The sequence below is a fragment of the Pteropus medius genome, unplaced genomic scaffold (assembly GCF_902729225.1).
Source record: "Pteropus medius unplaced genomic scaffold, Ma_sr-lr_union100, whole genome shotgun sequence".
In the NCBI taxonomy this organism is placed as follows: Eukaryota; Metazoa; Chordata; class Mammalia; order Chiroptera; family Pteropodidae; genus Pteropus; species Pteropus medius.
Window position 1 is genome coordinate 5,730,346 of NW_024348242.1, and position 25,953 is coordinate 5,756,298.

Sequence of the window (25,953 nt, forward strand, 5' to 3'; positions counted from 1 at the left end):
GCCCCGCCCCTCGGCCCCCGCCCCTAGGCCCCGCCCCCAGCCCCTGCAGTCTCGCGCGGCCTTGCGGGACACTTCCCGTAATGCCCCGCGCTTGGCCGCCGCGGTTGCCTAGCAACGCGCGGTCCGGGCCGCGGGCCGCCGGGGTGCGGCTGGGCAATGGGTCTGGGGGTGGTCCCGCCGCTCTTGCTGGTGCTTCTGGAGTGCTGGGCTTCCGTGAGCGCCCAGGCCGGGGCCACCGTGGCGGTGACGACGGAGGCCCTCAACTCTACGGAGCCAGCCCCGATGACTTTCCGACCTGCCTTATCTCCTAAACCCCCCAATACCCCTAGGGCCCCCGAGCCCTCCTCCGGTCCCAGACCCACCCCGGTCACTGACGGTGGGTACCAAGTGCCAGTTCCTGGGGATTTACAGTGATCCATCCTAGAGGGGGTAGCCCGGGTGAGGATGTAATAATGATGGTTAACGTTTATTGAACACTTACTTTGTGCAAGCATTGCTAAGTGTTCCACAGGCATTATTTCTCTCAACAACCATTGGAGGTAGATGTTATCTTTGTCATACTAATGAAAAAACCGAGGCTCAGAGCGTAAGAGGGACAGTATCACATCTTTGAAAGTACTTGCAGTGGTCGGACAGCGTTAATGCTAAAGGTGATAATGAATGAGTCTTTGCAGTTTTGCAGCCAAAGATGAAATTAAATCGAAAGTTTCTAGACAGTTGTGGAGATTAAATGCATAGGGTGCACCGAACTTTTCACTTATCAAAAAGAGACCCCAAACGTTTAGCTTACTAAATGTGATTAGGTCAAGGCCCTTGTCTGTTGACTTGAATTATGAAAACCCAGGACTCCTCCTGTTGAATTGGAGGTAGGAAGTTATGGGGTGAGGGGTTATGCTCACTTCTTAGGATTCATCCTTAAAGATAATTAAGGTATTTCTCAGAAAGTGGTCTAATTCTAGAGTTACATGTTTATTGACTATTTTATAAGCTGCTTTGACATGGATGAGTTCAGGGGATATCTGTGATCCCTAGATTGAGCGCAAAATTTTGTGAATATGCATTTTTTGGGAGGCGAGGGTTTATAGCAGTGAGCAATTTCTCAAAGGGGTTTGAAATCTTGAAAAAAACTTTTAAGTCCTCTGACTATAACCCCAATAGATGGGCAGTATTTTTTATCCCTTCTTAAGAGGCAAGGATATTTTTTAAATTAAATAAGGCTTAGTATTAGTAAATAGAAAAGTCATCATTGGCTGACATCCTGAATTCTAGGACATAACTTCGGTTACTGAACCTTTATTTCTCCAAAGGGCCTCCTTTATAAATTTCGAGTAGCCTATAAGAAAAAGTACAGAAATATATTTGCAATTTCAATATATAAAAACCAAACTCTGTTTTATATTGAAACTTGATTTGATGAATTAATAGAAAAGTTAAATCAATGATAAATTGGGACAATACAGCAGAGTATTCAATGCTTCAAATTCTCTAATATTTTTGGACTGGGTTATCTTTTATCCTTATAAGTATTACATCTGTTAATGAATTTTCTCCCCCAAATCAAATGTTCTTGAACCATCATTATTAGGGCATGTGTTCAGGGCTGTTTTTCCAGGATGGGAGATGAATTTGCACGTCATCTTTTTTTTTTTTTTTTTTTTTTTTTTACACCTACAGCACCTGGTATTCTTAGGTGGTCTCCCATCCAAGTACTAACCAGGCCCAACCCTGCTTTAGCTTCCGAGATCAGACGAGATTGGGCACGTTCAGGATAACATGACCGTAGACCACATTTCATCTTTTTAGAAGGGCCTCTATTTAGACCCATTTACTGTGTACCAGGCACTCCGTAAGCATTTCATCTGTGATATGTCTCGTTTAATAACAACCCTGGGATGTGGGTTATCCCTATTTTTTAGATAGGTGAATTGTCTGATTTTAGGTCACACCCCTGGTACATGATAGAGCAAGAAGCTATTCTGAGTGGAGAACTGGACAACCATTTGCAGAATGGGTTACAGATGGAAGAGAAGAATGATAATTTTCATCGTGAATCTGAACTCTGTTCATTAGTAGTTCCCTGCTCTATATGCCAGGCATGTGGATGTTAAGAGAAGTAGAAGAGCAGCTGAGTGCTACTTAGACCATGCGAGTGCTTATCAGACACTTATATCCTGGACAGAGACCTTTTTTTCTAAGTGGAGTTATTAGATACTATTGCTTTGTCCTTGGTAATTTTATAGCTACCTACAAGACTTTTAAGTTTTGGAAAAATCGGGATTGTAATTTTAAACATATAAGGAAGGTAACCTAAATACTGCTTATTTTATATATTAACATACACGAGTCGCATTACCGTTTTACTGAGCACATAGAGGAATCCTTGACTAGAGAGAAGCATGTAAACTTAAGGAGAAAAACTTTCGTGTCTCAGACTAAGAAAGGATTGTATATTTATTGACAAAACCTTCCTCTTCTAATACACTTTTTCAGAGTATGTTATTGTACCTTTTTTGAGCTATATTTTTCTAAAACTCATTTTTATTGTGAAATAATTCATACATGCAATAAGAATGTGGTATGGGCTCTCTACCAGCATTTACTTGAGATCGTTTTTTGTTTTGTTTTTACATGAAATTCTTTTTTTGAAAAAAGAAACCTTACAGGTAAGATTGAAGCACTGATTTATTCCTTTCTACCCAGCACTAATTACTACCATGAGTTCAGTGTTTATCATTCTCATGATCTGCTATTTCTTTAAAAGAGTTTTCCCTGCTTTTTGACAGAATAAAATGGGGAATTAAAAATCCAGATAGACATCATTAAAAATGAAAAGTTGCTGAGTGGGGAGATTCCTAACCCTCCCCATGCTTTATTGTCTTAAATTGCCAAAGATATTTCTAGGACCCCAAGTACAAAGCACCTGAGTCGATTTTACTCATAGTTTGTTGATGTGGGCTCAGCTTCAAAGCTGCAGGTGACATCTGAGGAGAGGGACAAGGTTGAGAATCTTGATTCCTGTTGCCCTTAAGTGAGCCCTTCCTCTTAATCAAAATCTCCAGAGGAGGAATTTGGGAATCTGCAATATGAAACTGGTGGTTCTTGTGGTCAGGCATGCTGGTTCTTAAACCTGTTTTAATTATCAGCATCACCTGGAAAGTTTTTGCGCAACACAGATGTCTAGGTTTGACAGCTTGCCAAGTCAGAGTCTGTAAGTAGAGCACAAACGACTTTCCAAGTAGGTCAGATGATTAGCCACTTTGAGGAAATCCGGGATTGAGGAGTGCTCATACTAATTTTCACTTCACAAATTTCCCCCAAAGTGCAATAGGAAAAATCAAATGGACCTTTTGTATGAAAAGGATATTGGGTACATCTCAGTGGTAGGGGGCACTACCTGCTGATCGTGATGCTCAGCATCCCACCTCTCTTGTTTCTGTAGTTGCTGCTCTGTGTGTGTGTGACCTGTTTCCAGTACAGTGTGACGTCAACTGCTGTTGTGACCCCGATTGCAGCTCCATGGATTTCAGTGTCTTTTCTGCTTGCTCAGTTCCGGTTGTCACGTAAGTTTGTGGCACATGCAATTTTGATAAAATTTGCACTGAGATTATCAAATTTCAGGACAGAAACTCCCCCAAGCTGAAAAACCCAAACTTGATTTCCTGAATTTTGCATCATTCAGAAGCCATACTGTCCAAACCAATATATAGAAGAATATCCGTCCCTTATTTGCATCCAGCCAGATGATAGTGTAAGCAAAAGAGTATACTTTTTAAAAAGAGTATAACAAAAACCCCTGTTTCGGAGACTGAATTACATTTCACTTTGATGTGTAAACACATCATGTGTCATGTTTTTGTATCAGTGAATTAGTTTTATTTCTAGCCAAGGGTGAAAGTTGCAGTTTAGTTTTACAGCTTTTGTTGTGAACATAGTACTTGTAACAAAAATTTAGATAGTCAGGAAAGCTTTGTTTATACTTTTCTGATATGTAAATCTACCAGGAATTCTCACGGTTCACATTGTATAGGATAATGGAAAATGTCATTCCCGTGGTTTACAAGGGAAAGGAATAATCTCTTCTGAATGATCTGTTTCTCGTAATTCAGATTTCAAAGCTTTTTGACAAAACAGCACTTAAAGAGGTTAATTTATTCAGGATGAGCCCAATATATTCAGAGGTAGCTAATTTAAATTTAACCTTGAAGCAAGTTGTAGCAGCTGATACTTGATAGATTGAATGCTTTTTGGAAGTGCATGTGTATTTTTCCCTTGAGAACCTATTTTATTGACTAATGAGAAATTGAATCAACTTCTAATATTGCAAAAATGCTTGGAGAATGAAATGTAGTCAGATTATTTTTTCTGGCTACCTGGACTGTAACATGGTTTAGTTTTTGCTGAAGATGGTCTTGCTTTCCTGACTTAGTAAGTACCAAGAGCCTGAGAGCGAGATTTCTGCTCCAATTTGAGATCATTATTTAGAATGTCAATTCTTTTTTTTATTAGCCAATACTGTAATTTTAGATATAGACTAGAGTGGGGGTCAACAAGCTTTTTCTATGAAGGGCCACATAATAAGTATTTTCAACTTCGCAGGCTGTGTGGTCTCTGTTGCAAAGTGTGGTCTCTGTTGCAAAATCTCAGCTCTACCATTGTCAAGCAAAAGCAGCTGTAGACAATTTATAAATGATGGGCATTACTATGTTTAGAAGTTAGAGCTGAATCCATAGTGCCCTCAGGAAAGGACTTCAGCATTTTTTTGAGTTAGTTTTGCTTGTGACTTTCTCCTAAATATGAAGTGTAGAAATAGTGAAATCAAAACTAATACTCCTAATTAATTGAGTGTGCTTGTGATGTAGGTTCCAATTCATAAAAGGCTTATTTACATTCGCTTAACTGTCAACAGCTAATCCTATCATCTAATAAATGTAAATTAATCGTTAAGACTATTGGATTAATGCCTGTTTTTCCCATGAGATGTAAGCTTCGTGAGAGTAGGAAGAATTATTTCTTTTATATAGCATGTACTCCTAGTGCCTAGCACAGCTCCTGCCACATAGTTGGCCTCATTAAAAATGATTGAACAAGTGACTGACTTTCTCCCTTCCACCCCAACTAACCCTCTAGTATTGCCTTTTGACTTCCTATACTGTTATTCTTACAGGCAGACACCCAGGCCAGAAACCTGGAGGCTGCCCTGACTCCTGCCTCTGCCTTGCCTTCTCATCCCTAGGCTCTCTTTCACACTTCACCATGCCTTTCTTGAGCACCTCCTGTTGCCAGCACCAGAGATATGAAGATGTGTTAGACACAGTCCTCACTTCAAAGAGCTCGTTGAGTAAGGGAGACAGGTGAATAGATGGCAGTTTCTGCACCAGGCGCTAGGAGAACTCAGAGGAGTGGCATCTAACCCAGACAGTTGCTCTTGGGAAGGCTTTCTAGAAAAGATGATGAGCTGGTCCTGAGGGAGAAGTAGAAGTTGGCCAGCATGGAATCAGGGGAAGGGCATTCAAGGCAAGTGAGCCGCATGGCAGAGTCCTGGGAGTGAAGGAGTGTGGCCCGTTGGCTTAACTGCAGGTAACTCAGTGTGGCTATAGGAGGGTGGAGAGAGGGGAGTGTGGGGAGGTGGTGGGGTCCCCAGATCCCAAGGAGCCTTGTGTGTATGCTGAGGTGTTTGTCTTGGATTCTACAGGGGGCTGGGGAGTGAGGGGATCAGATTCCCATCTTATGAAATTCTGCAGCAGCATGGAGGATGGGTCACAGAAACCAAGCCTGGTGGCGGGGAGCCAAGTAAGAAGCTATTGCAGGTGGGGATGAATAGGTATCCACCACCCCAAAGGCTGTGACAGTGGGATTACAGAGAAATATGCAGATCTTAATCTGATTCTGATGTAGAGGATTAGAGAGCTGTCAGACTGGAGGGGGAGGAGTGAGGAGGCCCATTCTGCTGAGTCTTCCTTCATGGAGACCCTTGTGTTTGTCCATTCCAACTCCCTTTACTTTATAAGCTCACACCTTGTCACTTGATAAAAAAAACCTTCAGAAACTTACACTAAGTACAGACTCTTTAGCCTGGATTCAGATGCATCCTCAACCTCTTTCAGATCTGTTTCCTACTAACCCATCTCAGATCCTCCACCCAGCCCAGCTTTCGTACTCAAAGTTTCCCAAACACCATCAGTGTATTACCCATCCTTGGCCAATGCTATTTTTGCAGTTAGATTAGCCCCTTATTTCTTCTCTGATTCCTACTCATTTTTTCAGGCCCAGTAGGACTTGTAAATTTTTCAGTGCTGGATCTTTTCTCATAAATACTAATTACTATTTTTTTTTTTCAAAAAATATTCTTTATGCCCATGATAACAACTGATATACAGACTATTTGGAAAAGTGGCCTGTTATAAAATAAATCCGTAGCTTCCTTATACTTCAGCAATAACCATGCAAAAAAATACAATGGAAATGGATTCTATTCATAACACCAGTAGAAACATAACATATAATTAGGAATGAATTTAACTATTCAGAATTTATATGAAAACTTCAAAGTATAGTGACAGAACATTTGAATAAATGGAGAGATATTCTATGTTGGGATGAAGAGAATCATTACATAAACATTTCAATTAATTTATAAGAATTTATAAATGTAATTCCAGTCAGATGGGAGAGGGATGATGTGTTAAAATGATTTTAAAATTCATCTGGAAGAACAAACAGATGAGAACAGCCAACAAGTTATTGAATAAGAAGAGCAAACTACCAAGTTTCTAACATGTAACACAATGATAATGAAAATAATGAGTATTGATTCATGACAGATCTCTAGGTAAGTCAGTGGGAGAGAATAGAAAGGCTGAAAATCAATTGTGAGTACCAATTTTGTACACAGTAAATGACGTAGGATGAGTAACTATTGAAAAACAAAAAAACATTGGATTCCTGCTTCGTAGCATGAAACCAAAGTAAATTACCAATAGATTGAAAAGTGAAATATTTTTAAAAATTAATGAATGAATGAAAAATGTAGATGAGAGTTGTTATACTTGGATTAGGGAATGTCTTTTAATCATAAATCCTCAGACAAACTATAAAAGAATGACAAATTAAAAAAAATCAAGTTTTACCTCAATTAAAGGAAAGAGGAATATGATTGTAAAAAAAGAACTAAAATTTCTATCTGGCAAAAAACACCATAAAATTGAAAGGTAACAAACTGGGAAAAAATATGACACATGTCACTCAAAGGAGATTCTTCAATATGGATTCTCACAATTTAATGACAAGACATTCTAATTAAAAAACATTCTAATTAAAAAAAATGGTCAATAGGTGTAAACAAGCAACTAACTGAAGAAGTACCAGTGAGCAATAACCACATGGAAAAACGTTTCACCTTGCCAGTAAATGAGAAAATTTAAATTAAAATAATGAGGTAACAGGTTTTTGCCCATGAAATTGACAGAGTATTTATAATTTGGATAACATCCAATCTTGGCAAGAGTACAGGGAAATAGCACTCTTGGTACATTACAGTGTTGGTGACGACGATGCATCTTGCCTTTCTGGAGGGCAGTCCGGCAGTATGTCTGAGAAGCCTTAAACAACGCACCTACCTTTTGACCCAGCAGTTCTACTTGAGGGGATACAGCCTAAGGAAATAACTGGAGACGTTCATAAAGATGTGTGCACAAGGATGTCATTATAGCATTATGTATAGCCGAGGATAATTAGAAACGGCCTAGACCAATAGTAGAGGATTGGTTAAAAAAATATTGGAGAATCTTAATAGGTTGGTATACAATGATATTTATAGTATAACATTGCCAAAACGTATTTGATGATGTGTAAATATTGTGCCATATACATTAAGTGAGAAAAGGCCTCAAAGTAGTATATGGAATATGATCCCATTCTTGTTCTGGTTCTATCTCCATACCATATTTATGACCGTATCAAATTGATTAGGCTTTGTCAAGGCTGGGATTGGTCGAAGACTTGACTGTACCATAACTTCTAAGCCTCAAAACTTCCAGACGACTTCACATTTTCTCATTTTCACAATCCTTCCAAGATGGCTTTATTCTAAAGACAAGGAATATTTGTTCCCTCCCGGTTACTTATTATAAACAATCTGAAGTTCTGCAAAATATTATAGAATTGATTCTGTCAGAGTTTACAAAGTTCATTTACATCAAAATTATACCCTGATCTATATTCCAGATTTGACAAGATTTCCTTGAAGGTTATTCTCCTTGTCCTAATATTTTCCTTGTTAGAGGAAAAAGTTTCAAATGCCAAATATTTTAACACTGAATAAACTAAATGGATTCAGTTCTAACACTACACTTTTATAAATATTCTCCATGTAGTTAATATAGTACAAGCGTCTGACTATTTTAAAATAATCTTAACTAAGATTGTGTGTTTGTGCTTTAAAACTTTGTGTTATTATTTTTCTAATTTTCAGGGGTGATAGTCAGTTTTGTAGCCAAAAAGCAGCCATCTATTCATTGAATTTTACAGCAAACCCACCTCAGAGAATATTTAAACTTGTCGACCAGCTCAATCCATCTATTTTCTGCATTCATATTACAAACTGTAAGTATTAGATGGTGATACACTTTGTGAAACTCTGAAATTTTTTCTTTTAAAAATTCTTTTATGGAAAAAGGTCCCATTTACTTAGATTTAAAGGAGTCACTCTGTGGTTTGGCTAGGGTGTATGTATCTTCTGAGGCTGTTTCACAGACAGCTGTAAGTAACTTTATAGCCTGTGGGCATGCACTTTCTTTTTAGAAGTAATTGTGCTCATGTAGTTGTCTTTTGAAGTTTCATACTCTATTTCAAAGGTGTTTATGATATGTAGATGTACATAGGAATCTAGATTTATTTAGGTGTATGTGGTATTTTTTTGCTTTATTTCCTCCTGGTTTAATGGTTGAAAATCAGGTTCAGCTTTGGTTTCAATTTCCTTTTTTTCTCTTTTATTTTTACTTAGAATATTTGCATGAAAACAGGATCTTTATTTTTATCCGTGCATTTGGCTCAAATAGGTGTCTAGATCCAAAGCACACATAAATGTAAAATGTTATCAAGATTTCAAAGATCAGAGACACATTTATGGTTTTATCAATTAAACTTCATCATTTTTTCAGAATGTCTTCATATTTAGCTTTTATCTCTTTGCAAATGAAAACTTAGGTGAATGCTCTGTGATTTGTAATCTGAAGTAATGACTGGTCAGTCATTGTCACACTCTCTGACATAACACCAGCCCAGTGAATATACCCACTTGCTCCCTTCTTCTCCCTCTTCCGTACACAGCATATAGCCTCCCGGGCTTCAGAGGTGGCTGTGTGAGAGTCGAATCAGCGTCCTTCATTCCCACAGCCATCTGGAGAGAGCTTCTCCCTTGGGGTTTACGCAGCTGGCTCCTCAGTCCATGGGTGGAGAAAGAGACTGATTATTATTATCATCTTCTGTTGTGCTGTTTACCTGTAGGCTGTGGAAGCCATTGCTTCCACACTGGTAGAGAAATAGGCCAATTCTGAGGCTCCTGTTTATTTAATCATATTCAAGAAATCTTGAGGGTAGTAAATATATAAAGAGACACTTTGTTTTTTTCATGTCAGCCTTAATGCTACTAAAAACCGTTTCAGAATATGTTATATGCTATACATAATATACGTGTCTTTTATACTGATCAAAGATTCTCTTTCTAAAAACAGATAAACCTGCATTATCCTTTATTAATCCAGAAGTGCCTGATGAAAACAATTTTGATAAATTGATAAAATCATCTGATGGTTTTTCATGGAATGCAGAATCAGATGTTTCTATCACAGCTGAATCAGATACTCCAAATACTTCTAAATATGAGGTGAGTCAAGAACCTAAGTCTGCTCATCCTGTTGCAAATATTCTGTTCTTGTAAGTTAAATTTTCAGTTTATGCCCAGTAAAATTGGCTACCTAAGACATAGAATTCATATTATACATACAAAAAAACCCTTCATATTTGTGCCAATTAATCAAAGATCATGAAAATTAAAATTGAATAGTTGAATCCTAACAGAAGATTTGAAGTCATTTATTCCTTGGTAAGCTTGCATTTATCTCTGCAGAATTCTCAAATGCTGCAGAATCCTCAAATGCTGCAGCAAAGCGCTGGAGGCGTGCTGCTGGGAACACAGAGTGAATTGGTCCTCTTCTTGGTCCTCTTCTCAAAGTTGTGTTTAGTTGTACAGACTTGGGGAAGATGTGTGCTATTTTATCTATTCATTAGTAAACCTTAAGTGTGATATTCATTAACTTTGACTAAACTTCAAATTTTTCAGAAGCGTCTTTTTAAAAGAGAAGTATAAAAGCAACATATGCTAGTTCTAAAAGTTAAAAGTCCATGGGTACATAAATAGAAATGCAAAGACCCCTGTCTCCGTTAAAATGCCCACTGCACATCACTGGTGACAGATTGGCGTATGTTCCTGATCTTAGATGCATCTATATGCATGTAGTACTGTACAGAAGTGGGATTTATAGAGCAAAGCTATTCACATTGTTCTTTAAACTTCTTTTTCTATTCAGTGATAAGTCTTATGCATCTTCCCATGTCAATATAAAAGTTATCATTTCTTGAGCATTTTCCATGGGCCAGGCACCATGCGGAGCCTCACACAACTCAGAGAGGGACACATTATTGTCCGCATTTAAGTAATGAGAAGTCTTCGGTATGGGAAAGTAACTTGTCAGAGCTAGTGTTGGAGCTCTATTTTACTGATACAAAGTTTTCCTTCTGTGTATGTATCATCAATTATTTTTGAGCTGTTCTGCTTTTAACAGGCATTTGTTTCCAGTTATTTCTATTATAAATAATACACACTGAACATTCTTATAGATACATACATATTCATCTGATTAAATCCTTCGGATATGTTCCCATAAATGGGTCAACTTGGTCAAAATGAAGGGAAATTGAAAGTATTGATACCAGAGTGCCCTCCAGAAAGATCGCAGGAGTTTACACTCCAGCTCCAGGAAAGGAGAGGGCTTGCTTCCCCAAAGCCTTGCTGGCACCAAGACATTTGGATACTTTCAAACTCAAGAAAATTAGCTCTATGCCCAGTAGTTAATATATTTTGCATATTAAGGGAAAATTTCATGGGGTTCGCTTTTGGGAAAGAAAACATAGATCTATGTTATAATTTTAACTGGTACAGTATATGTATCTGTTATTTAAATAATTATTACTAGTGAAAAATAATTACCTCTCTCACCCCTGTCCCTGAGCACCGAGTTCCTGTCTACAGAGGCAGACCTATGTCAGCTTCTTCTGTACCCCTCCGGAGGAATTCTTTAATAAGAAGTCCTGCAAATACAGTAACACGCACACAGAAACACACATCCTTAAAGGAGAAGGGTGGGACAGCTAGATGGAAGCCCCACGTGGCGGGGACCACATCTGAGTTTTGCTCCTCACTGTGTTCCTGGCACCCGCACTGCTGCCTGGCGCGTAGTAGGTGTCCAATAAGTGTCTAATAAATGCCTAACATCGCTAACAGCTCTCGGTGGTTCTGTTTGCAGTATGGGGTTCCTCTGCAGACTTCAGATTCATTTTTGAGATTTCCTTCTCCCCTTACGTCATCTCTGTGCAGCGATAATAACCCTGCAGGTAAGAGAGTGGGCAATGTTCTTTCTATAAACAGTTTACTCTTAGTTTAAATTTATAGTAGTTATAACGAAACACATTTCACAACTAGAAACAAGGAGTCTTGGAGCTGAAAGAGGCCTCGAAGGTTATGGAGTTCAGGGTCTCACCTGCGCCGGAATCTTTCCTGCCACACACTTGAGCACTTGCAGTGACGGGACGCACAGTCTGAAACCAGCCCACTCAGTTGCTTAACAGTTCCAGTTGCTGGAAAGTTCTTTCTTCACTAGAGCTCAAGTTCGTCAGTAGCTAACATTTATTAAGCACTTACTGTGTGCTGGGTATGCTGTTAAATGCCTCTAAGGTGGGGTTATTGTCATTTAGATAAGGAGACTGAGAAATGTTCAGGTTCTTGCTGAGGCTCACTTAGGTGGTGGTGGAGCAGGGAGGGGTGTCACTCATGTGCCTGCCTCCTGTGGGTCCTGCTTCTCCTCTCAGGATCTGTGGAATAATCCTTTCGGCAGGGGAAGACACCAGGCCTGGCTCTCCCATGTGCACACCAGCCTCACTGTGAAGAAGCTAGCCAAGTAATGGATGATAGCTTGTGGCTTAATGAAGCATCGTTTGATACATGAAGGAAAATGTATTCAGTTGAAAAGATGCTTAACCTTGTTTGCAATAGGAACAGTGTAACTTAAAACCAAACCGAGGTACCATTTCCATCGAATGGGTTGGCAAAGCTTAAGTAATGTAAGACTTTGCAGAAGCAGGCACTCAGCTTAAGTAATGTAAGACTGAGCAGAAGCAGGCACATAGCTGGGGTACTACAGGTTGGTGCAATGTCTGTTTAACAACATGCATGAAAACTGCAAACGAGTTTGCCCTCGGACCCAGCTGTTCTACTTCTAGGAGCTGATCCTCAGGAACTCTGGCCCACATGCAAAATAATAGATCGTAGCAGAGCTAGAGGCAGTTTAAAAGTCCACTAATGGAGAACTGGTTATTCCTTAAAAAGGGAGGAGGAAGCTCTTCAGGTACTGAGATAGGCTGGACTACAAGACAGATTGTCCAGTGAAAAAAAACAAAAGGCAGGATATATATTGTGCATTTGTTTCCGAAAGAGGAAAGAAGTACTAAATACATATATATACATATACGTATATATATATATACACACTTTTATTTGCATAGAATATTTCCAGAAAGATACACAAGAAACTTTATGCCGATTGTCTCTGGGGACGTGAACTGGTGGTAGCTGGGTGGGGCGGGATGACAGATGTTGGAGGAAGACGTCTCCCAATACCTTTTGTGCCCTTTGAATTTCGAATCATGGGAATATATTACCTATTTGAAAAATAATTTTTAAACCTGATTCTGAACATGTTGTATATCTGTCATAACTTATTTTGTGGTTTTACTTACACTACAATTTTTTAGTTACCATTGGACTCTCTCTTTTTTTTTTTCCTTGGGAATGTTATGATTTCCAGCATTTTTGGTGAACCAAGCTGTTAAGTGCACCAGAAGGATAAATGTAGGACAGTGTGAAGAAATTGAAGCCCTGAGCATGGCCTATTACAGCAGCCCTAAAATTTTGAGGGTAAGAATTATTTTGAAGTGAAACTGATTCATTAAGTTTGTTTTCTGTTCTTTGCGCCCTTAAAATATGACAAATATAGCATTATTTCAGTATATGAATGACACTCAAATTTAAATTTTTCTTCAGTTCTTTGGTATACTGATACCGAAGATAATGAGAAAATCACTTAAAATAATTTCTGTTTTTATATCATTAGCTCATATTTTGCCTTTCCTCATTTTTTCTTGTTTCTTTCATTCATTTCATTGGTAACCAATAATGCCTGTCTCCTGAATAAAAAACTTTATTAATAACCCAAAACTTTAGCACTTACAAAATCATCTTAATGTGTGATAAAAATAATCAGGTTAGCACCAAAAAGATATCTTTCTGAGAAGCAGGCCATAGAAGAATAGAAAATCCACTTTCTGGTTGGCAGATGGAACGCGCAGCCGGGAAAAGACAGGACATAGGATTGCTGGAGAAGGGAAAGGAGGCCCTTTCCTTCCTGGTTGCCGTGACCGAAGCCGCAACTGAATAAATGAGGCCGTCGGCCTCACTTGGTGGATGGCATGGAGGGTCACAGGGGAGAAGAGATTTTTCAGTGATTAAAAACCGTATTATTATTGTGAAAGCCCCACTCTCCTGATTTCCTTTTTTGAGGGGGTGGGGGGTAGGGGTGGTGGCCATGGCACCAGTGCCCATCTGGGCTTCAGTTTTCAGAATCAGGTTTAACTTTTTTCCCTCCCCTCCCTTCCCCTCTCTTCTCATAAGTCAGCCATCTAGGCCTGTGCATTCTTCCAGCGGGTCTTACTTCTCAGTTTTCTGGAGGTAGCCCCTCAGGCGTCTCTCTGCACAGGCCTCCCCAAACGCGTCTGTCTACTCATCTCTCTCCCGCACGCTCCCATTGGCCTAATAGGGTGGCTGCCTTGTGATTAGAGACGTGAGTGAGGTTGAGGGAGATAGACTGGAGTGAAGGGAGGCTGAGACCTTCAGGAATTGCTCCGGCTGTGGCAGGGCGGCTGGCACTCGGCCTCAAGGGGCTTGGGCTAAAGGCAGGAAGCCACGCTGGGAGGCTGTGGGAATGACCTGGGTGCGATGGTGTCCCAGAGAACACAGATGCAAGGAGAGTGACTGGGAGGATAGCAGCCTTGTCTTCCCCACGGTGCCGTGTCACTGATGACCATATGGGAAGTTCCCAACAAGCACACTGAAGCGGGGCAGCTTCTGATCTGAAGGAGGTAGATCTAGGAGGAAAATATAGAGTGGCCCCTTCGGTTATGGCAGAGACACAAAAATGTGTAGATGGCAGGTCTCGATTTAGAAAACTACTTTCCTCTTTGTGAAGTCTTCAACAAGATGAATATGCCCCCTAACATACGGTCTGAAAAAGCAATAAAAATGCTTCTTTTTGTTGTACTTTTTAACAAAATTTATTGTTTCTTTTTGTCTAGGTGCCTAATTCAGTAACAGAGGTAAGATTATTTCTTAATGGAAAGTTCGTTTATAATACACGATCTTATTTTCAAGCCCTTTGCAGTGAATACACGTATGATTAGAAGGGAGCCTTACTGCCCCAAACAAAAACATGTCAAAAAGCAAGCAGAAATGAAGCAAGGAAACTCCTTAATAGATGACCCTTTTGTAATCACAAATTGGCGTGATCGCCTTCTGTGCTTTCAGGGTACCCCGAAACCTTCCCGGGTCCTTGTCAGGATTGCTGGCCCACTCCCGGGTGCCGTCTGTCCAGTGTGGAAGGCAAGACATTTTACCCAGTGAATATACACACTTGTGTGGCATGTGGGTGCTCTCAGTGAAGCCTTAGGGGTTGAGTTGTGGGTGGGCTGTCAAGGCTTTATTGCCCGCAGCTCAGGGGCTGTGTCAGGCCGTGGTGAGGGGGCCCACGTCTTCCTGTGGATATGTCATGATAAGGAACATGGCTCCCTCTTATTCTTGGGTCTACGCCCTATGCCTGCCTGTGAGTACAGGCGATGGCCTGTCATCACCTCCCAAAGAACTGTGGGATTGGCCTTGTCCGAAAACTTAGCTTTGCCATTGCTTTCTTGTATAACACGCATCTCAGTCTCCCCAGCTGTCAAGCAGATGGTCAGCCTCGAAACTCACGAGGTGCTCTGTGCAGCGTCTGGCACACAGGGAGCACGCGGGACAGCGATGCCTACTGTAATTGATTTCATTAAGTCTCTGGACACAAATGTGTTGGAGGTAGATATTTGAAGGAAATAGTCATTTGGCTTTCAACTTCACACTACTGTGTGTGGGCCTGGATTTCCTCACATGCGAAGGTGTTTTCCAACTTAATTTAGTTACAGGGTTTCTTCAAATGAGATCTGAAGCAGAACTCTCCCTGACGTGTACATGGTTTGACTCTGAAGCCCCTGATTGCAGCAGGGGTGGGGGCCAGGTGCTTTCCACTTGCCCAGCCTCCCCATTTCTGCCCTCTTCGGTCCCTCTGAGGAATCCTACAGCTCCCAGGAACCCAGTCAGAAATTCGTATTATAGAGTAGCTCTCAAATACCTCCACCCACTAGAAAGTGCTTTGATTTTACCGTTCAAAGTTTGAACCATCTGTGGGAGCAGCGGCCCTGTCCATGCTATATTCTTGGTACTAGGGCGGCGCCTGGTATGTTCTGGACACCCAGTGGGTTATGTGTTAAATGAATGAATGACTAGTGGATTGGTTCAATCAAGTAGAAGACTATTATGAGAAATAATGGGATGTTACAGAAAGGCACAGACTGGGTGCCATGCAGCGTCCATGTGCTGTCCATGCCAGCCATCCTTCAGTAATCTCGGCAGTCCTAGGAGAAGGTCCTGTTACTGTCACTCTGCTGCATGAATCATAGATGAGTTGCTTGCCTGAGGCTATCCAGCAGGGAAGTAGCAGAGCTAGGTCAGGAATCCAGGCTCTCTGGCCCCACATACCTTATTCTTAGCCATGACATTGGACTAGCTGTGTGTCATGCCTTGATTAACAAGCTTCAAGCACGTTCTCATTGCATCTTATGGCTAGGCAGTTGGAAGTGGTGGGCTGGGGCTTTCAACTCGGATCTGCGTGACATTAAAGCTTGTGCTCTGAAACACAAGCGTGTCATCTAATATCAGAGATTTGGTTAAATTTTTTTAAAAAGCAATTTCTAAGGCCTGTTAGAGGATCAGGAATACAAAAGTTGGATCCAGTCTCCCCATTAAGTGAAGCCCGTTATAATTGCCTGGAATCATTGTCAATATCTGTGGAACCATCGGTGAAAAATTAATTTGTGGCCTTATAGTTTCACTGTTAAGGATGCTTTAATTCTTTGCCAGTGGGTAGTTTGGGGATGGGATATGGTCACATAGGACAGTCAGGAAACCAGAACAACTCTCCCATTTTCTTTCTGCTGACCGTTGCAGTGGGTGTTGATAGACGAGTGCAGCTCTTGCCACTTTCCATCGCTCTTTCCAAAACTTGTCTAAACGGGACCCTTCGGTTTCTGCCAGCCACACCTGCACACCACGGGAACGGCGGCATCAGAGGCTGGTATGGAATAGTGAGCCCTTTTGTGGAACCCAGTGTCATTGCTGAACGAGGGATCCGCATGTTCAGATAAAGGGATCCAGAGTTGTCTTGATGACTTACGCTTAAGAGCTAATTCACTCCTAGCGTGAGACCTGACGTAACTCTGAAACCCATTGGTGTGACTTGTTGTGCAGAGGGCCTTGTGGTGATTGGTGTTGTCCTTCTGCCACTTTGTCACATGTGACATCTTTGCTTCTGAGCCACGTCATGTTCTTACATGAGAGGCTTGACTTATAAGCACAATTGCAGGACTTCTTGGTCATGGTTGCAGACATGTAAAATCTACTTAATTATCTATAAAAATAACAACTTAAATACTTAATAATTTTGAATTATAAACAACATGACATATGATTGAGGCCAAAGTTCAAAACAATATAAACAGCTAGATACAAGTTAGGTTCCTCCTTAAACAGTGATTTCTAAGAGTTGACATTTAGAACAATTGTCAGGTTTGTTGTATAGTATGAAGAGGCCCAACTAGGGGTTCAAGCCATTTAAAGAATTGCTTGCTGCTTTGTCACTCTGCTGGTGATGGCCATAAATGAAAAATGTCCTTTAATGGCCCAGGGCTTCCTGATTCTGCTTAAAATTCTTATCTTTGCTCTTACCCATGATCACATCACTCTGTGTGTGTGTAAAATGTAAGTGTGTGGAGAAGTTGTGTATAAATTGGGTCGAGTGTATATTCAGAGAGGGTGCGGGGCTTTAGGAGGCTGCACCGTGGGACTATGTGGAGAATGTGTGTGTGTACAGAGCAAGTGTGTTTATCAGTAAGACCTGTGTTTTGGAGATGAGAGTTTATACGTGTTTGATGGTGGGATAGAGTTGTGTACGTGTGTGTACACGCGCGTGTGTGTGTAAGAGCTAATTCACATACCATAAAACTCACCATTTTAAAGCATACAATTCAGTGTTTTTTTGTGGACTCCCGTGGGTCTGTGAACCATCACCATTATTTAATTCCAGAACATTTTTATCTGAAAAAAGAGCCTGTGCTCATTAACAGTCACTCTTCACTCTTCTGCAGCACTGTCCCCTAGCCCTTGGCAACCACTGATATAATACTTTCTGTCTCTGTAGATTCGCTTGTTCTGGACATTTTCTGTAAATGGAATCATATGATATGTGACCTTTTGTGTTTGGCTTCTGTCACTTAGCATAATGTTTTCAAGATTCATCTATGTCGTATTGTAGCGTTTATCAGTACTTTATTCCTTTTTATGGATGAGTAATGTTCTTTCGTATGGAGGTACCACCTTTCATTTATCCATTCATCAGTTGATGGACATTTGGGTGGTTTTTCATTTGGGCTATTGTGAATGCTGCTTTGAACATTCACGTACAAGTTTTTGTGTGAACATATGTTTTCAGAGGTAACCACTTTTAAAGTTTTGGTTGTATCCAGTATTTTCTATGTAAATGTACATACGCATTTACATAGAAATAGCTGTCTTTTTGCAAATGTGGAATTATAGTATGCCTGTTGTTCTATACCATGCTTTTCCCTACTTGGCAGTGTATCAGTGGAGGTTTGTTTCAAGAGTTTTGTTTGTTTTAACCTGTTCGCCTCTTGCAGAGTGTCTTTAGTAATCCAGGACTTTACTTTGCAGGTCCCTATCACTGTTCAGTCCATTGTCATTCAGTCTATCAATAAAACTCTAACACGACTGGAAGACACGGACACATTGAAGCAGGCTCTTGTCGAGGCTGGGGCTGTTAAAATCTGCACTAAGGTCGTTCTAGAGGTAGGTGCCCAATTTGGCCTTGAAAGCTCGATATTTGTGGCAGACTCAGGTTTCATCGTCCTGGGGGGTTAACTGGACTCCCTCTAAAGGGGGTTCTGGCCCACACTGTGGTACTGCTTTTCTTGACTTGGCCTCCTGCCTGCCTTTACGCTATCCCATCAGAGGATGCTTCTTTGTCTCTGCAGTAATCATGTGTGATTTTTTTTCACAAACCTAGTGACTTATAAGAATACATCAAAATTTGTTGTCGCTGTTGTTTTAACATATTTCCTCTGCAGAGATAGATTGATTTGATTCTGCCCAGACCAGATGGTTTGGGTCTTACCTAACTGGGTCCGGAGAGGCCCGGGTGAGCCTGGCTGTCAGCCGCGGTGATGCTGGGATAACAGACCCCCCCGCGACCCGGCCGGACGGGCGAGAAGAGCCGCAGGAAGCGGAGAAATGGGGAAGGATTCCCTCCTATGCATATTTCATCGGGGTTATTAATATAGCTACAGAAACGTAATGAGAACAGGTATATTTGGAGTATTATTTCGTTTTTAGGTGAAGTACAGCCTGACATATACAGATGCCGGTGAAATAACAAAAGCTCATCTGTCTGTCCTTCTGGGGACAATTAGCAATGCAGTGGTTCCGCTTCAGCAGACGTTTGAAATTCATTTCATTCAGGTAAGGTTGGTCAGTTTTGTACCAGTACCTAATTGCCAAATAAAAAGAAATCCTAGCTTGTTAGTGGGCAAACATCTCAACTGAGAAGTATCCCCACATCTAACCCCCGTACTGCACATAGAGCTGGCGCATAGCATGTGGTGTTTGTTAGGGGCCGTGTGTCCTTTTCCATCTGGGACCCAGGTTCCCTTGCATGTGCGCTTGTTCCTGACAGCACGACGTGCTCCTACACTCTGAGATACATTTATAGTTCTGAGTAGGGGGGAACATTTTCTTTCATTGTTTGGTAATCCCAGATTTCATCATGAAAAGCATTTCACTCCGCCCCCCCCCATCACCCACGCCACTTCCTCATTAAAATGAGAATTGTTTGGGGCATTTCTGTATTGTCTTTCAGCAAAGCACGAAGCCGGTTCCTCTCAGTGGAAACCCCGGTTACGTGGTGGGGCTGCCACTGGCTGCCGGATTTCGGCCTCCCACGGGGTATCCTTTTTGGTTCTGTGGAGAAGGTCGATTCTCCGTCCACATGTGGGAGCCGTACTTCTCTTTCTCCACCGCGGAGGGTCCTGTGGGCGGGAGAGACTGGTCTCAGCCAGAGCTGCCCCTGCGTGGCTCTGGTGCGGGGGTTCTGGCTGCACAGCAGAGGGGCCGGGTGGAGACCGGCGGTGAGGGGTGCAGCAGCATGGCCCAGGAAGAGGTCAGTGTGCTATGATGAAACTCTTAACACAGAAGAGCTGACAGACAGATGTATTGCATTTCACACTTTAGGGACTCAGATTTAATGCCTTTGAAAACTTGGAATTAATTTCAAAGGGCCAGTTTCTGAGGATTTTTCTTCTGAGGATCTATTAATCAGGGAAAATAGAACCGTTTCTTACCCTCTCCTGGGAAATAGCTGTCAAAAGGCCCAGAGTAGGGATATTTGGGTCTTATCCATGTCTCAGTTCACACATGTGCCACCGTCTCCTGAGAATGAGACTGCTTTCTTACTGGGTGATCGTCCCTAACTTTCTGTGTATGTCGGGGATCATTCAGACCATGAATCGATACGGACAACTTACTGTTCTTCGTAGCACAGCTGAGCAAGATTGCTTAGCAATAGAGGGCATCCGGACCCCAGTATTATTTGGTTACAATATGCAATCTGGCTGTAAATTACGGTAAGGAAGTTAAGTTGTTTCTATTAGAACTTGTTTATGTTGACCAGAAAATAAAACATTTCTACCCCATCCATTGCAATCAAACCTCTGCATCAGCCGACACCTATGAAAGCCACAATGTAGCTTATTAATGGATAATAGCAATAATGACAATACCTTATAATGATGTCAATTTTTGTTCTCTAATTTTAATTCTCAGAACCATAAACTATTTGTCACGATTCAAAGGGAAGCTGTTACAATCATTTTAAAAATCAAATATGGCAGAGTAAAAATCTCAAGGGTTTGTGTGTGTTGTTTTTGAGGTTGCATAGCACTTGAGCTCACAGCAGAAATATTTTCCCTGAGAGTCCTTCCCATGTTTCTGAATTTTTGTGTGCTGTGCACAGTATAACCCAGTGAGAAGACTCTTAAATGCAATCTGTTTTTAATTTACTTTCTTATTATCAAACATGTACATAATGTAAAATGTCAACTAACTCTGCGTTGCTTGTTATAAAAACAGCAGTTCTTACCCTCACGTGCCCCAACCCAGAGGCAATCACTTAACTCTTGTAGCTGATTTTTAAATTTACCCTCAGATCTTTAAATTACCTGCATATGATGCAACTTCTTGGTATTTTGTCTTTATGAATGATTTCTTGGGTTTCCACTGTGGAAAATGAAGATTCGGCTCTTTTTCCTTTCACCCTGTACCCCACCACCCACTCACTTCCCACCCCTGCATCTCCCCAGGACAATTATATCATTATTTTGGTTAGACCAAATAAATATTCTGATCACTTTAGACCAGCAATTCTCAAAGGGGGTTCTGTAGAATATATTTGCACAAGACATCAGTAGGGGTGGGTCTATGGTCAGTATGTTTGGGAAACACCAAATTAAGTTAAAAACACAATTCCTTACTGCAGGACTTCTCAGAGCCTTTACTGTAGGACTTCTCAGAGCCTTTACTCTGCCAGTATGCTTCAGGAGGGACGTGGGTGTGCAATGTTCCCCACACGTTGGGCCACGGAACCCTCCTTGTACAGAGCCTCCCGATGGAACACAGGTTGGGAAACATCGTTTTGGATTCATCTGCCTGGCCAACCAAGATTCTCAAAGTTAGAGACATTTTGGCTTCTTTCAAACAATCCACCTTTTGGAGAGTGAGAAAATAAAGAAGCTGGAGAGAGCACACGTGCTGTCGAGGCCTGTGATCACTGCGGGTGGGAACAGCAGCCTCATTCCACTGACCTCCTTTTCCTTCCCCAAAGGCTGACTAGAGCGACCACGTGTCTGCTTGTCGCGGAGAAGATGAAGAGCCTGCTGAGGGGCCAGGGCTTCCCAGATTTTGTGGCCCCTTTTGGAAATTCCCGGGCCCAGGATGTGCTAGACTGGGTGCCTGTCCACTTCGTCACCCAGGCATCCCACGTGAAGGTAAAGGGAGAAGGTGAAGGCCATGTGCTAGGGTCCCTCCTGCCTCCACGCTCCTCTCTCGGTGGGGAGCTGGAGGGGAGCTTGGGCTTTGTCATCTGCTGGACCTGGGTCTTGAATACTGATTTTGCCCCTTGTTAACACTGTCGTCTTTAGCCATTGATTTTATGGGTTTGAGCCTGTTTCCTCATCTGTTTCCCATTACTGACCTGGGCTTGTTGAGCTAATGGGGTAACACTCACGGTGCCTAGTGGTCACTCCATAAATGGGAACCACCACCGATCACCGTCCTGACCATTCCCACTCTCACTGTTGGTGTTAACACGAGGCCTCTAGGCGGCACACGAGATGAGGGCGAGGACTGTCTCAGAGTGATTGAGACACCCTCCCACCCCCATAGCTGTCTCATCCATTGTTCCCTGGTCTATAAAAGTGGCCCACTCGTGAGAGCTTTCAGTTCCAGAGTTCCCAAGAGTTTAATGGAAGTTGACATCCTGCAAATAGTTTCCTGATCACATGTGATTCTTCTGCCCACCTTTTTCTTTTGTCTCAGCAGTCAAGAGTGTGGGCCAGCCCCCGTCACCGTCACCGGAGGTGTGCTCTCCATTTTATCCTTTAATTGCCCAGCTTTTTCTTGTCACAGTTTCTTCAGGCCTCTCATTATCTGCTTAGCATATTTATAGCATGGTGACAATGGGGGCGAGGACTAGCTCACTAGCTCTGATCCCGCCCTCCCCACCAAGCCCCCAGCAGAGACCTGTGATTTCTCAGTCCCTGCTGTTCAGCTGCTAAGTCTTGGCTCAGCTCCGCTGCCTCAGTGAACCAGGCAAATTACTTCTAGCTCCTCAGAGGTGGGTGAAGACATCCAGTTATTACTTCCCCTCAGAAGGGAAAACAGGTTGGGAGGGGCAGCAGTGCGGACGTTAGCTTTGCCAGGGTCCTTGCTGATCCAGGGAGCTCAGAGGGCCCGGAGCTGGTTTTGTACCAACCTTCCAGGAAACCGGGTCAGTGGAGGCCTGAGAGGACCTGCTAAGCTCGGTTATAACAGCTGCGTGTCGTATCTCCTAATAACAGGATAGTCTCAAGGATCTTTCAGCTTGCAAATTTCTTAAAAGGCAGTTTGAAGCTAAGCAATTCCACCAGTGCCTTTTGGGCAGGCATCAGAATTAGGAGGCCTGTTAGCTTTTTATGCCTTGAAAAGATGTATTTTTAAAAACTTGTTATCGTGGCACATTTTCAAACATACACAAAAGTAGAATACAATGGAATCCCCTCTGCCCCTCATGCAGCTTCGACAGCTGTCACATTTGCCAACTAGAGATCTAAAGGAGGGTAAAAGGAAGGTGGCAAGGCCCGCTCACCCACTTTTCTCTGGGGGCTGACCAGACAGCGTCCCACCTGGACTGGGCAGCTCCTGGCACCTGTGCTCTCGGTTCACACGGAGAGTTGGTAACATCTTTGACAGCTTACAGGCTCTGCCTGCGAACCCCAGTGCAACATCTTGATTGACAAATGAACTCAGATAAACGAAAAGAAGGCACATGTCCTCTCAGTGCATTTTAACATGATATGCAGTCAGGTTTCATTTCTATTAATAATACCATCCTTTCTCCTCTCCACCCAATGCCAGTTTCTCTCCTAATGTATCTCTGAGTTAGATGTAAACATGTAGGTGAAGTTAGAGCGGGTAAGGCCCTGAAGTTTCCACAATTGAGTATTGGGATTACAACTCCCAGGGTAATGCTGGCCTCTTTAGAAATGGATAGAAAAATGTGTTTTAGGTGCTAAAATATTTTTGGAGCGTTGAATACTTTAAAATGTGCTTTCTCTAAGCAGTTTTCATCTGAACTTCTGTTCTCTCGTTCAGAACATTTTGTAATATATGAAACATTTTATAATTAAAACTCTGAACTGCAGGTTAAATTTGACTTGAGGTTGTGTAATATTCAAGTGGATTAATAGCACTTTGTTTTGCAGGATTCTTGCCAGCTCCCAGTGGCTTTAGTTATAGAAGTGAAGTGGACTAAATACGGATCTTTACTGAACCCACAGGCTAAAATAGTCAACGTAACTGCAAATCTAATTTCATCCTCATTTCCTGAGGTAGGCCTAACTTTAGTTTCAAGATATAGGTTAAGGGAGCATTTGAGATTTTATACCCCAGCATGTTCCGTCAGTTTGGCTCAAATAAACTCTTATTTAAAAAAAAATAATAAAGGCAAAGGTTAAGATACAAGTCCAGATAAAACTCAAGGGTGATAGTGAAATTTATTACTTTGAAAAAGATTATAATTAAAATTTAAACAATTTGGATTCTTAAACAGTTTAGCAGTCATTATCTTAGAGAAAAAAAACTGCACGGACAGTGGTTTTATTCACAGTAGCATTCTTGTTTAGATTTGATCTTTAAAATTATTGTGAAAATTGAATTCTGATTGACATCGATGTGTTAGGACAACCTGGGTAGAAACTACTGACAGTGGTCGGGTGAGGAAGAGAATGAAAGGTGCCCCATCTCTGTTACGCTGGTAGCACGCTGGACGGCAAGGCTCGCATCACTGACTTTTTGTTTCAGACCAACTCAGGAAATGAAAGGACGATTTCTATTTTCACTGCGGTTACTTTTGTGGATGTGTCTGCACCTGCAGAGGCAGGCTTCAGAGCTCGGCCAACCATCAATGCCAAGCTGCCCTTTAATTTCTTCTTCCCGTTTGTTTGACGTAAGTCGCTAGTTAAGGAAACGGCGCCACACCTCCAGAACAGAGTGGGGGCGGGGCCCGGGATCCCTTGGAAGCGGCCCATTTTATTCCGTTTCTGACCCTTGCGGTTGCGCCCAAACCAGCACGCCTCTCCTCTCCACTCATTTATCTCCTTCCAGAAGTTTTATCTTGCTTGGTCTGGCTCTAGAATGGGGCACCGTCTGGTCTTGGTCATTTCCAAAGCTCCCAGCACGTAGGTCATAGGTGGAAACCACACCGCATCTTTGGGAAGACGGTAGAGAGCAGACTGTGAAGTAGCATGGGTGCTGCAGGCTTGTCCAGTTTACTTGTCCCTTGCTTTAATGTGAGTTATTTTAAAGATAATCATTGTTTTCTGTTTTCTTTCCTTTTCAGGTCCCACTGAAATGAGTACAAAAATAGGAAAGTATTGTATAAAATTATGCAAGTAGAGTACAAGGCCTCAGGAGGGGATCTTCCCCCAAATGTCATGTTAATTACAGTGGAATCTTGGGTCCAATGACATTTCTGTACCAGGCACTCTTGCTAGCTCGCTCTCCAGCTGGTGGGCTGGTGTGGGCTGCCACAGAGCAGTTCCAAGCAGCTGAAGCTGGGAAGAATATAGTAGGAGGGCCCGCAGGAAGGAGAGAGTTTATTTTATACATTAATTGTACAGTAATTGAGAAAAATGGTGTCAGGTGGAGCCAGCTAGAAGCTGGATGATGCAGCTGGATGATGCAGAGGAGGGGGCTGGGTACTTGAGAACAGCCTCCCCGGGAGAACTCGCAATAAGAGAAGCTGTTTAGAACATCCTGGACATATATAAGGCCTTTCTAGAATGGGCGGGTAGCTAAGGTAGCTTTTTTTTTTTTGGTCTTTCACAGTGCTCATATGAAAGCATGCACTGGTTCTTCAAGATCCCTGTGAAGTATGAAAACTGTACATTTGATGAGATTAAAATTTATATACAACTAGTAATTGTCCGGCTTTGTTCATTTTCAAGCAAGAATTAAAGTGTTCAACATGAGAAAACATAGCTTATGATACATTTGTTAGACAGTGCAGGTGGGAACGGGATGGGAGGCTCTCGGTCACACCAGCGAAGAAATAGAGCTTCTGACAGACCATGTCCCCAGAATCCAGGCTGGGTGGGAGGCGGGCACAGGCATCAGGCCACATCCGTCCTGCAAACGGCCCCGGGAGTCTCTCATCAGGGGCACAAGCCCACGAGGAGGCAGGGTCTTCTCTTTGCAGCAGAGCGGGTACCCTCTAGTTCACCTCCCCAAGAAGTCCGTGCTGTCTCAGTAGCTTGTTAAGTCTCTCGATTTCTTGTTCCTGTTATTACAAAAGCAGACAAATAACTGGGTTTACTTTCTGAGCCTCACCAGGGATGTGACAATCATTCAGTGGGCCCCAGGCACAGGGACACGGCGCTGAA

General features: G+C 42.0%; 2 protein-coding genes and 1 pseudogene across 6 annotated transcripts in view; 1 reads left to right on the top strand and 2 right to left on the bottom strand.

Annotated features, from left to right (window-relative positions):
- The first annotated feature begins 84 nt into the window (after positions 1-84).
- TCTN1 (tectonic family member 1) lies at positions 85-25,489 on the top strand. 3 transcript variants are annotated; one of them, XM_039879433.1, is made up of 16 exons: positions 85-376; positions 3,440-3,560; positions 8,471-8,601; positions 9,732-9,883; positions 11,583-11,670; positions 13,140-13,249; positions 14,683-14,703; positions 14,912-14,986; positions 18,419-18,553; positions 19,097-19,222; positions 19,620-19,705; positions 20,242-20,382; positions 21,639-21,801; positions 23,776-23,901; positions 24,374-24,518; positions 24,912-25,489. In XM_039879433.1, exons 1-15 carry the CDS (start codon positions 157-159, stop codon positions 24,515-24,517), a joined length of 1,839 nt encoding a protein of 612 aa, XP_039735367.1. In that variant the 5' UTR covers positions 85-156; the 3' UTR covers position 24,518; positions 24,912-25,489. The 3 variants fall into 3 exon arrangements, with proteins under 3 accessions (XP_039735367.1, XP_039735370.1, XP_039735369.1); XM_039879435.1 differs by lacking the exon at positions 14,912-14,986 and having other exon boundaries at positions 87-376; XM_039879436.1 differs by lacking the exons at positions 14,683-14,703; positions 14,912-14,986 and having other exon boundaries at positions 86-376.
- On the bottom strand, positions 1,666-1,785 carry LOC120616181 (uncharacterized; annotated as a pseudogene).
- The window catches only part of HVCN1 (hydrogen voltage gated channel 1), a 32,256-nt gene continuing 30,350 nt past the window's right edge, over positions 24,048-25,953 (bottom strand). For all 3 annotated transcript variants that reach the window (XM_039879438.1, XM_039879439.1, XM_039879440.1), the window contains one exon: positions 24,048-25,850. In XM_039879438.1, the coding sequence (XP_039735372.1) occupies positions 25,785-25,850 (66 nt within the window). In that variant the 3' untranslated portion in view covers positions 24,048-25,784. The remainder of the gene's footprint in view (positions 25,851-25,953) is intronic.